General features: G+C 38.4%; 1 protein-coding gene across 1 annotated transcript in view; it reads left to right on the forward strand.

Annotated features, from left to right (window-relative positions):
- The first annotated feature begins 10,152 nt into the window (after positions 1-10,152).
- Positions 10,153-13,054, forward strand: part of MEI4 (meiotic double-stranded break formation protein 4) — a 197,798-nt gene continuing 194,896 nt past the window's right edge. The window contains exon 1 of the mRNA XM_060283968.1: positions 10,153-10,384. Coding sequence (XP_060139951.1) covers positions 10,153-10,384 — 232 coding nt within the window. The remainder of the gene's footprint in view (positions 10,385-13,054) is intronic.

Here is a 13,054-nt window from a genome sequence, read left to right on the forward strand (position 1 = left end):
TTTTTTTTTTTTTTTTTTTTTTTGTGTGTGTGTGTGTGTGTGTTTTGGCCACACTACACGGTTTGTGGGATCTTAGTTACCTGACCTGGGATTGAACCCGTGTTCCCTGCAGTGGAAGTGCAGAGTCCTAACCACTGGACCTCCAGGGAATTCCCATAGTTTTTGAAAGAGATAAACTTAGTACAATTTATTCTTTCATTGTTAACTAGAATCTAGTAGTGAAACCATATGGGAATGGAATTTTTGTATGAGTGTGGGTGAGGTTTTTAATAAACATTGAATTTCTTTAATAGGTATAGGGCTCTCCAGAGTTCTTTGTCTTCTTTTATCAGTGTTGGTCAGTATATTTTTTTTTCAAGAGTTGTATTTATTTCATCATAACTTCTCAAATTTATTAAAATAAATTGTTCATAAGTTTGCTTTTTTAATGGTTGAAGGGGTATATAGTGAAATCACTTCTATTTCTCCTGATCATGATATGATTGGTGTTATTTCTCTTTTTTCTTGATAATTCCTTCTACATATTTATCAATTTTATTAATCTAAAAAAATAGCTTTTGCCTTTTAAAAATTGTTTATTTTCTATTCAACTGCATTCTGATTATATCTTTATGACATCCTTCCTTCTATTTCCTCTGGTTTTAATTTGCTATTCTTTTTCTAATTTTCTAAGGTGGAAATGTAGGTCATTGAATTTAAACTTTTCTGTTATAAAGATAAGTATTTATTTAAAATAAAATTTCCTTTACAGGCTCTTTTAGCTTCCTCCTTCAAATTTTGATATGCTGTGTTTTCATTATTATTCAGTTTGAAATATGCTTTCAAAGTACTCTAATTACATTTTCAAGTTTTTCTTTGTCCCCTGTTTTATTTAGAAATGTATTGTTTATTTTCCAAATAGTTGAGAGATTTTCTAGAAAATTTCTAATTGTTTTTCTTATGGTTAGAGAACATATTGTGTAAGATTTCTGTCTTGAAATTTAAGGAGAATTATTTTGTCTCAGCATATGATTTGTATTGTTGAACGTCCCATGTTAACTTGCAAAGAATATGCATACGTCTGCATTTATAAGTCGTAATGTTCTATAAATACCAGTGAGTTCTAGATGGTTGGTAGTGTTTTTCAAATCTTATATAATCATCAGTTTATTCAAGGTCTAGTTATTCTACCAATTACTGAAAGAAATGTGTTAAAATCTTCGCATATGATTGTGGATTTGTCCTCTCTTCCTTAAGTACTTTGAATTTTTGCATCATATATTTGGAAGTTCTGTTATTGCTTTTATGTGCATACAGATTTAGGATTGTTAATCTTCATGATTAATTGACCTTTTTAAATTATTATGAAATGTTCCTCTACATCTCAGGTAATATTTTCTTGTCATGAAGTTTCTTTTGTCTGACATTAACATACCTGTTGCAGATTTCTTATGTTTACTGTTTGCATTTTCAGTTACTTTCAGCCCGTATTTGTTTGAAAATAGTTAATTGCTTTAACCTACGTATTTTCAGTTTAGCCCTTCGGACACAAATCAAATAACTTAGGTAGAGCATCCAGGTAGAAGTTTTACTTTGAGATAAATTGCCAAATATATGTGTAAATTAATGATCCTCCTTTATTTTCTTTATTTCAGAAAAATTAGTAAGGGAGTAAAACCCAAATCTTACAATTTTCTTATAGTAATTGAAAGGACAAATAGATTCAGAAACCATGATGAGTTAAAGATCTGAATTTCTTTTACAGCCTGAGTTACTTTGGCAAATTCCTATGGCTTTAAAGAAATGACTTGACTTGATTACCCTGGAGTAACATTGAACTCCTGATCCAGCCAAGTCTAGTTTTTGTTGGAGTATACCATTTAGAAGATGAAGTAGATTGATATTATTTTCAATAAAAGGCCTCTTTCATGGCCATAGCATAGCGTAATAAAAGAAGTTCTAGAAATTCTTAATACAAGTGATGTTACTAAAAGAAAAAAAACAAGATGCCTATGCAGCTGCTGTTCTGCCTATATTTTCCACGGGCACCAAGGTTCAGACCTGGCTATGGTGTCATCATGAGGCCAGTTCTTAGCTATCATGACATTGTTTGGGTTGGTAATCTCAGGTTGGCCAGGTCTAAACTTTAAGGAGGAAGGCAAGTTCTGACGGTAGAAGAAATAGGGAGTTTGGAAAGTGTGGTATAGTTGCCTGGGAAAATTAGACAGCAGGTGTTAGGCCACAGGATTGCTGATGCCTTTGACCTTGAAAGGGCCCTGTTACATGGGTAGAGGTAGGTGTTGGTTACAATGATGGGAGGAAAGCCGGGAACCAATTCCTGCCCCATTCCCTCACCTGGTACCCAGAGACATGTGCCTTATTCTGTTTGTCTTGTTCTATTCCCTCTATTCTGTCTTGTAGAGGGTTGCATGCCAATCTTTTGGAGTGGCCTGCTGCTCCTTCTGGTATTCCTTAGTTGGTTGAGGGTTACAGTTGTACTCAGAGGGGAAGAGGGGAAGTAGTATGGATCCTGTGAATTGACAGGTCCTTGGTAGAGAAGAGCATTATATTGATATAGATATTTGTCACTGTCTGATTTTGCAGGAACAGTAGGACTAGGTTGAGAGTCTGGGCAGAAGCAGGTAGAGATGCACACTGTAGAGGAAAGCATGAGGACCAGTCCTGAGTGATGGCTTCCCTACAGCGAGGGCTACACTGCCTCTGTTTTTGTTGTCTGCAGCAAGTTGAGGGGCTGAGTTTAAATGGACAAAAGGGCAAAGAACATCAAGTGCTAGAGGATGTCTAGCATCAAAGTGCTCAATATCTGTGAAATGGTCTCCCTTTTTTGTGGGCCATTCTAAGGCAAGTAAAAAAGTAGAACGCTAATCTGTCAATATTTTAAATGCAAATCTAAGTAGAAAGTAAAAGAACTTTCTACTTAATAAAGACTTACTTGTGAAATGAGGCCCTGTGAGAGGCCATGAAGCGTTGCCAGTTGCTCTGTGAAATTTGTGGTGATCTCCTTGGTGAGACTTACTTGGTGAGATAGATGGGAATTAGGGCACTTCTTCAGAGTTAAGATGAGCCTTAAAGAAAATGTTTCTGTGCTGCTGCTTGTGCTTCCTTGAGTTCACATTTCAAGTGCACAAGTGAAGTCTGAGATGGTGTGGTGAAAACACATCTTATTTCCTAATGTGTCATTTACAAAAGGGGACTTCTTTGGATAGGGCCTTTTACCTTTTGCAGGGTACTCTATGCTCACCATCTTCCCTCTTTAGTCTTCTGTTTTCCTTGACGCTCAGGCCCTGGCTCAGTGGTCTCAGCTGCTCCTCTGTCTCTCCTGGGATTGACTGATCCTCTCTCAGTTGCCTCTTCTGGTGGTTTCTTTGGTTTCTGGCTTCATTCTGCAGTCTTCCTCATTTTCTGACTAACAGATTCCAAATTTGTGCAGTTTGTGAATTTGAGTTATGTAGATTATCAGACATTTTAATAGAACAATATGATTGTTTTTGTGATAAGCATTATGTCTTTATTAATGTGTGAAGTAGCTAGGAACTAGGAAATACCTATAATTCTTCCAATTTATTTTCTAAATACGTGTTAATAGTACGTATCAGATCCCCATTCCTTCTGTGGATTTGCATAGTGGAAGATGATTACTGATTGTGCTGAATATACATGACTCTGCGTTTCTGAATCAGTGTACTTTTTGCTGACTTATGAAATGTGTGTGGTGCACTTTTCCTGTGTGAAATTCTGCAGTATTTCTTGCCAGAATCCAGAGAAAATCTTTTCTATGACAAAAAAGAGGCATTGAGGAATCCAAAGGTGAGAGTTGGGGGGTTGCATGAAAAGAAAACCATGTTAAGAGACTCTGTAGACAATTTAAATCTATGTTTAATTAATTCTTTCAACAAAAGGAAGATTACAGGTAGTTAGCCTGTTAATGATGGGAATGAAACAGAAAGAAAAAAAGCAAGTATCCTTTTATCTTTCTAAGCGTCTTGTTATGCACAGACTCTTTGCTGAGAAAGCTTTAAAGACCCCCTTAATAATTAAAGTGGAGGGATTGGAAATCTTGAGGAACTCCTGATTCTTTTATGTAAAATTTCACATGATGTTAATCTGCAGAACAATTCACAGTACAGTATGTGCTGAAACTATAACAGTAATTAGAGAACTTGTCAGCTGGATCTGATCTAAAAAGTGCATGTTAGGCCTTGTCCAAACTTTACTGAACCTATCGAAAAAGGCTTGTAATGTCTTACCGTCTGGCATTGCCATAGCTCAGCTGTCCCCAGACTGGTATTTGATAAATGAATATGGCGTTATGGTCCTCGGGATCTCCTCCAGCATCCAGGCTTGTCTTATCGTAGTCAGCTCAGTCATTTAGGGAATGTTCAGCCAATGTTCTTCAGTTTCTTGCTTTACTGGGAAAGCAAGTATTTATCATAGGGTTTACATGAGATAAAATCTGGTTTTCTTCCTTATAGCTTACCCTCTGACCTAAACCTGTGTATGAACTAGATTTTGTCTTGTATTTTCTTTACTCAGGAGTTATATTGGTGAAAGTTTAAGGGTATACTCTAGAAAGGCATAAGTTTAGAGGGAGTAGACTCATTGGAAGTAGTCAAGAAAGGATGCTTTGTAAAGTGAAGAGAGACAGATGTGACCTTCAGGTTAACTAATTAAATTCCCCTCCTAATCCATTCTCCCTGCAGTGCCATTCTCTCTAGTATGTAATTAACAAAGACTAGCTGAGCGCCGGGGATAAGAGCTGACCAAGCAGCCCTCTGTGACTGCCTGACCCGCACCGATATAGTCACTCACTCATTCAGTCCTTCGAGTACGCAGTAGAATGCCTGCTATGAGCCAGTCAGCTATCACGGCACTGGGGATACAGTGGCTAGTAGCTTGCTGCTTAGTCACACTGGAAAGTTTTTCTGCCCCCACTACCTCCAAAATCCACTGTGTATTTTGAATTAGAAGGAACACAAAACACATCTAACGAAAGGACATGCATCTCCTATGGACATGGAAAGATCTGAAGTCCACAGGGTAAGTGTTATCGAACCGAAGTTGGGTCCACTCACCCGATGTGCAGCAAAGCCAATCTACTGACCCCAGGTTGTGAAGGAAAGCACAGCATTTATTGCAGGGCACCAGGCAAGGGAATGGGAGACAAGCCTCAGATCCACTTTAGCTTGGTCTTTGAGTTAGGGATGTTTTAAAGGCAAAGAACAAAGGTGCAGGGATTAATCATTGTTTTGTGACATTGCTGTGATATTTCTTAGTCCTTAATCGTAGTTTCAGGGGTCAGGATGACTCTGGTTTATTATTCTCTGGCCAGGTGGTCCACGGCTTAGGGGCCTGTTAGGAGAAACAACCTGAGTTTGTACGTTAATGATGATAACTGTTAGAGCAATTTTAGGACATTAACGCTGTTATTGGCAGCAGCAATCTTAGTCATCTGACTCTGGTTGATTAGTGTTCAGTTAGCACAGGACGGAGGTCAGAGGGGACAAGAAAGGGAATAAAGATTTGGATAGAGAGATTAGTAATAAACTCGGTAAGGGAACTCCGCTTTAGGGGGACTTGGTTTCATTAGTAGAACTTGTTGAAGGCTGATCAGGAAGGGAGACTAGGAAACCTAGGAGGCAGAATTCTTATTCCGTTGGCTGTGTTTCCTCAGTTCTGAAAACACTTGGACAGTTAAACATTTCTGAGCATGTTTAATGTGTGGTTATTTCATTTTTTTTCTGATTTTTTTGTATTTACTGTTTTTTTTTAACTTCTTAAAAATTTATTTATTTTTATACAGTTTTTAAACATTACATTCCATTTACAGTTACTACAAAATATTGGCTCTATTCCCCGTGTTGTACAATACATCCTTGAGCTGATCTTACACCCAATAGTTTGTACCTCCCACTCTCCTACCCTTATACTGCCCCTCCCCCCAACTGGTAACCAGTAGTTTGTTCTCTATATCTGTGAATCTGCTTCTTTTTTGTTATATTTACTAGTTTGTTGTATTTTTTTAGATTACATATGAGTGATGTCATGCAGTATTTGCCTTTCTCTGTCTGACTTAACTTCACTTAGCATAATACCCTCCAAGTCCATCCATGTTGCTGCAAATGGCAAAATTTCATTCTTTTTTATGGCTGAGTAGTATTCCATTGTAAAAATATGTACCACATCTTCCTTAACCATTCATCTGTTGATGGACACGTAGGTCGCTTTCCATATATCTTGGCTATTGTAAACAATGCTGCTATAAACATTGGGGTGCATGTATCTTTTTGAATTATTGTTTTTGTTTTTAGATATATACCCAGGAGTGGAATTGCTGGGTCATAACGATAGTTCTATTTTTAGTTTTTCGAGAAACCTCCATACTGTTCCATAGTGGCTGCACCAATTTACAGTTCCACCAACAGTGTACAAGGATTCCCTTTTTTCCACATCCCTACCAACTTTTGTTGTGTTCTTTTTCATGATAGATGCTCTGACAGGTGTGAGGTGTTATCTCATTGTGGTTTTGCATTTAGTAGTTAACATTAGCATCTGTAGTTAACATCATGTGGGAAATATTTTCCCATACTTTTAAATGTTTTCAAAAACATTTTCAATTAAGTTGTATAATATGTGACAATTTAATTAATACATTTCGATTGTTAGATGTTGAAGCTGGTGACAGGTTTTATTTTGTTTTGTTTTGTTTTTGGTTTTTTGTTCGGTAGTTATAAGTAATCCTGTAAGACCATCTAGCTGCATAAAGTTTTGTTGTAGTTCTGGTCATTTCTTTAAGATAAAATCTTAGGACTTGTATTGCTGGGCCAAAGGGGGATAAATGTTTTGAAGGTGTTTGGTACATATTAGGAAAATATTTTCCTGAATGGTTATCTAATTTAAACTTCCATTCCTCTTATATATGAGTGATCTGGGGCTCTTCATAGAATTTTCGTCAATGATCTTGGAGATGAACTAACTTCAGAATTCAGGATTATAATTTAAAACAGTTTTGACAGTACAGAGAATTGGTTAGTTGATAACAAATTTAAGTTCAGTAGGGGAAAATGAGGGTAGCAGAAATAGGGTAGATAAAAATTGCTGAAATACTGTTTGCTGAGTAGCTGTTTCTGCACACATGCCTGAAGGAGAGTAGAGGACAGAGGGAAAATGACTAGATTTTTCAGTAGCCCAGTGGGGGACTTTGTTATGGTGAGGACTGTTCCCAAATGCAAGAAAAAGAAAGCCCATTTGATCAAATGCACTATTCTAAAAAGACTGTTAAAATTTTATATTTTACGCTATTAAGAATTCAAAGACACCAAATACCTTATTGAAGAACATTAAATGTTCATTTTAATTATTTAGTATAATTATTTGAGCATAAATTGAATTTACAAAAGTCTTTCTGAAAGTTACTACTGATTTTTTTTTCTCAGTTAAACAGAGGATATATCTAGGAAGCTCATCTTTTTCTCCATGAAATTTTAGGGGAAATAGAATTATCTTCACCTTGCAAATGGTACTTTGAGGATAGGAATGCTATCCTAAAATAAAGAAGGCATATATTTATAATACACACGTACAAAAAAAAACCCAAACAAACATGAGGAAGGAGTTTAAAAGCTTGCTCTGTTTGGGTGTAGGTTGTGGTTCTGTGTGTGTTTTGAGTGTGATTTATACCATAGAGTCTGTACCAGAGATGTCTATTAGCAGTCGTATTCTGCTTATTTATGATACATTTCTTTCTGATTAATGTTCAGAAAAGTGACCCTGGGATATTTTTGATCCAGAAGGACTTTATAATTCGATCTTTTTTTCCATTCACTGATACTCAGCATGGTTTTAAGACTATTAACAAATCACATATGATGACTTAAAAATCAGAACATTTAATTAATCAGCTTGCTTGAATCAATTAATTAAATATTTCCGCAAAATGACAGGGAGTTTGCTGTGTTTCATTATCAGAGAAGTTTGTCCTCTTATGCTAATAAACTGTTCTCTTTTTTTTTTTACCCAAGATTCCCACCATTCATAATTGAATGTCAGATTCTTTTCTAACAGAAACACTTTAAATAGGTCACTTATTATTAATTACTATTACCGTTGTTATCTTCTCTCAGTACTGTTGTATATACGTGTTAACCTTCCTTAGGGAGAGACACCCGTCCCTGTGCGCTTTCTGCACAGTGTGCCTTTGTGGAGTGCTGAGAGGTGGGTTCTCCTGCTTCCCGTGCCGACACAACAGATGGAGGATGAGCCAGCCAAGTGAACGGGGTGCTGTGACAGCTAAAATAAGTGGAGCTGTAACTCTTATTAGTTTGTCCATCTTAACAGTATCTAGTCCTTGGTGTATTCTCCAGCTGCGAAAGTTGGGAAAATGGCAGCTGTATTTTGCTTTTAGAAATCCATTTTTTATAAAATTTTTTCTGATTATAGTAGATATATATTCAATTCAGAAAGTCAGGAAAATTTAGAGAAATATGAGAAAAAATCAGTAATAATTCTCTAGTAGAGGGAAGTCCTACTTAATTTTTGTACATGATTGTGTTTTACATATAATTTCATGAACTCACTGTCTTCCCCCTCAGCCCATCATTAACACTTTCCCATGCTAATAAAGATATCTCTGAAAATTCAGTATTTAATGGATATGTAATTATCATTTGTATGGTATATGATTATTTACTGAACTGGTTGTTGGTCCCAGTTTTAAATATTATAATCCTGTAATGAACATATTGTACACGCATTCTTGTGTTCATCTCTGATTATAATAAAACAGCATTATGCTACCTATTAGATTGTATATTTCCAGTGAAAATTTATAGGATATCGGATAGGTACTCATTGTAGAGGGTGGGAATACATCTGGTAAGATTGGATATGCAGGCTTTCAAGCTGTTCTTTGAAAGGTGCACACAGGGCCTTGGCAGCTGTAAGACTGTCAGGGCGTCATAATTGCGGAAAATTCATGAGCAGAGAAGTGAATGGGAATGACCTTGGGCTGTGTACATCTATTTGTATGACTGATCCAACCATGGTGGAGAATAGCCTTGAGAAACTGAAGGAAATGAAGGTGGGAGTGTGGAATTTGAAATTATGTTAGTATGTAGATGTGGCAACTAAAAGTCCTGAATTTTCTGCACTATTGTACTTTTTAACCATTCATTAAAAATGTTTATGTAGCATGTTTTATGTGCAAAGCCCCTAAATTCAGTAAAGCATGGTGGAGGTCCACAGGGCCTTATACTTCATTTGTATTAAACCAATGAACGTAGTGTCACGTTGTCCTCATAATTGTCAGACTGTGGTACAGTGTTGGTTTGGAAAAGTATCCTCACGGTGGCAATTGGAAAGCTTTGGAGGTGTGGAGTCAGAGCAGAGTCATAGCGAAAATGATGCAAATATTTGAAAGATTGTTCTAAATATAGATTAGAGGGGCTTGGTGAGAAGTAGGAATAGTGGGTAAATGTTCACTAGGGAATTCAGGATTGGGGGGCACTGACTTCAAGACTTAGAGTGGATTAGAGAAGTAGAAGGGCTTACATTTAAACGAAGGATATAATTTAGTGATTCTGATTACACAGTGAACTCTTGGTAAGATATAAAAGCCTCAGTCCTACCCCAGATTTGCCGAGTCAGAATTTTGGAGGGATGAGACCAGGTATATATATTAAAAAGCTCCCTCAGAAGGGAGAGAGACGCAAGAGGGAAGAGATATGGGAACATATGTATATGTATAACTGATTCACTTTGTTATAAAGCAGAAACTAACACACCATTGTAAAGCAATTATACCCCAATAAAGATGTTAAAAAAAAAAAAAAAGCTCCCTCAGAGATTTCAATGTGTGTCTCTGGTTAGAAACCACTAAATGAATTAATTTGTGTTTTTTTAAATTCCAAGAAATTGTCAGAGTATCCTCACCTACTGTTTTGAATCTTAATACACTTAATGTGCATGTGTTTGCATTTCTCTTCTGCGTGTTTTTTTCAAACTGTCTTCAGTTCCTGAGAAATTTTTCTGCTACTTGGTTTCAAGTTGTAAACTTATTAGTGTTATTCTGCAAAATCAATTTTGAGCAAATGAAATGTACTGCAAAGAATTTCTGTAACTTTTTTTTCTTATTACATGATAGGGACAAAAGCCAGGATGGATGGTCAAGCATGGTATTTGAGAACTTCAAAGCTGGCTCTGGCCTTGGCAATTATCCACTCAAAACCAGCAGACAAAAGCAGCAGAGAATACACAGAGCATCTCGCAAGGACGGTGTCTGGTCAGGAATCAAAGTGGAGAGCAAAAGTCAAAGCCTTGGAAGCTGAAGTTCTGCAATTACGTCAAAAACAACTTCTGAGCAGGATTTGTTCAGGATCATTTGAGAGTGGTGAGTGGATGAATCCTGGGGATGTATCAGTCTGTTTTATTTCAGCTTCACAGTTATTTAGAAATTTGTTACCAAGACACCGTTGTTTAGTTTCCTAAAATTAGACTTCTTCTTCTTACCCTATAAAGATTTTTTACTTCTAATCATTCATGAAGAACCTATTGTCACTTTCTAATCAATGGGGCTGCATTACACATGGGGATGAAGTTGGAGAATAAATTGTCTAGATGCAAAGGCAGTAATAATACTGTAAGTTTACTGGAGAAATTAATTTAAAAATCTTACTCATCCATATTATTTTACTCTGTATTTTATGTTGCTTTTATATTACATAATTCATCCAGCAGCTCTGTATCAAGTACCAGCTCTGGACCAGGCATGCAGTGGGTGGTGAGGACCCAAAAACACAGAGAGAGAGGTGCTGCCCTTACCGTGAAGTACCTACCATTCCAGCAGGGAAAAAAGACCTATATATAGATAATTAGCCCAGTTGTGATGAACATTATCATAGAGTCAGTGACAAAGTGCAGAGCAGAGCAGGAAGCCATTCATTCTGCCTGGTTTCCGGAAAGGCTTCTCAGGTTTGGCCCTCGTGGGTCTGTCCATAATAGTGAGGTGGTCAGAGCTTGCAGCAAGAGGCAGGAGCGTGAGCTGGGCAGCAGGGAGAATATATGCCCCATTCACCATGGCCAGCGGGACATCCCAGAGCCCAGAACACCGTATGGTAGAGATCTGACAGGGAGAGGCAGAGAGGTGAGTGGGGACCAGGCTCAGAAGGGCTTTGGATGTCAGCCTGAGGAATGTTCCTTATCAGTGAGTTGGCCAAACAACGTGTGATCTCCATAGAACCTGTGAGAGAGCGTGAAAGGGGGACTGTAATAATGACACGAGGACAGCAGGGAAGACCAGGACCCTCTAGGACAAACCAGAGCACATGGGCACCTCCTTCGTCAGGAGCCGTTCACCTTTTTGACTCAGAGGACTGACCCTCACATTGTGATTATGAAACGTAATTCTGCCGATTATTTGAAAATGTAGATCAGATCGTGTTACTCCTTTGCCTAAAACCTTTCCCTGACTTCGCGTTGTGCCTCGCACTAGATCCCCCCTCGTGGCTGTGGCTCCTGATGCCACGGTGATTTCACTTCTGCTCCCCTGCACGCATATACCCTCCCGCTCTGCACACAGCTCCAGTGTCCCTGGGCTTCCTTCCAGCCTGTGCAGGCTCTTCTCGCCTCGAGCTTTGCTGTGCTCGTCTCTCTGATGTGTGGCTGCCTCTTCCCTTCCCAGAGTTCTTATTCTGAGTGACCCCTGCTCAGTGATCACTACAGGTATAGCACCACTCACAGTTATTTTTTACCCAAACACCCCCCTATGGGTTATGTACCTGTTTGCTTACTTGGTTGCTGCTTGATCTCTTTGACTTGAGTCTGGGTTTGCTGAGGAGAGGGTCTTTGATTTGCTCACCACTCTCTCCTCAAGACCCACCCCAAAGCCTGCCTCACAGAAGGTGCTCAATCCATATTTGTCAAATGAAGTGGAGCATAGAGGATGCTTTGGCTGTGGCAGTGGTTGGAGGCAAGGAGGCAGCTTCTAAAAGGGTTTACCAAGCCCACAGGAAGAGTGATGCGTTGAACTAGATCTGTGATAGGGAGAACCAAAAAGCACAGTTTCAGAGTAGAAACTTCAGAAGTTTGTGAATGAGTTAAGAGGGGGTTTTAAGGGAGCTGGAGGCGTGTAGGATAATTGAGGTTTCTAGTTCTTGTTCATTAAATTGATTGCGATGCTTTGACTCCAGAGAGTGAACACAGAACAAAGCTTATAGGATAACAGGTTGAGTCCAGGTCTGTCTGAGAGTGTTCTGAACATATCCCTGAGTATATAGGCATTACCTAGAAGGAAGGTAGAAGTATGGTCCTAAATATCAAAGGGGATGAGCAGACTGGAAATATAGACTGTCAGTAAGGATTTCTTGGTATTTAAGTGATAGTGAAGTTACCACTGTGGATGAGGCTACAGGGAGGGTGCAGCTTTGACAGGGAGGCTGCAGGTTCCAACACTGCAGGCTGGGCAGAGGGAAAGGAGCTGTTGGAAAGATTGTGACTGTCATACTAGGATGTGCAGGTGTAGTGGACTGGTGCCTGCCATGGGTGATAGTAGGGTACTTTCTAGGTTCAGGCAAACCCTGCTAACCCGATACCCATGGTGTTACTAAATCTCATCACTGTGAGCAGAAACAGTGTTACATGATTTATAGCCACATTTTAGTCTCTCTCGTCTTTCTAGGCAATGGCCTCTTTGAGAATATCTGTGAATGGCAAACATAATTATTTTTAACTTTTTTTGTGCAGTCATATGACTGATATAATGGTACACATGTAAAAATTCCCAGTAATATCGAACTGTGAATATCGTAAGCATCCATGGTATCAGAGCTGTTGTTTACCGTCAAGAATCTCTTTACAACACCAATACGGTGTGGGGTGTGTGATTTGTTTGGGACGTGAGTGGACCTAACGGTGAGAGCCTCCAGGATGACTTGTTTTTACACTGAAATCTTTCAATTGCAGTGCCTGTGAGAGGAATTTTCAAATATCATGTAATTAAAATCTCTTTTACTCGCAGCGAGAGTTGCAGGTAAAGCGTTTCAGTGCAGATGTTTGGAAGTAG

This window comes from Globicephala melas, chromosome 14 (genome assembly GCF_963455315.2).
Source record: "Globicephala melas chromosome 14, mGloMel1.2, whole genome shotgun sequence".
NCBI classification, from domain to species: Eukaryota; Metazoa; Chordata; class Mammalia; order Artiodactyla; family Delphinidae; genus Globicephala; species Globicephala melas.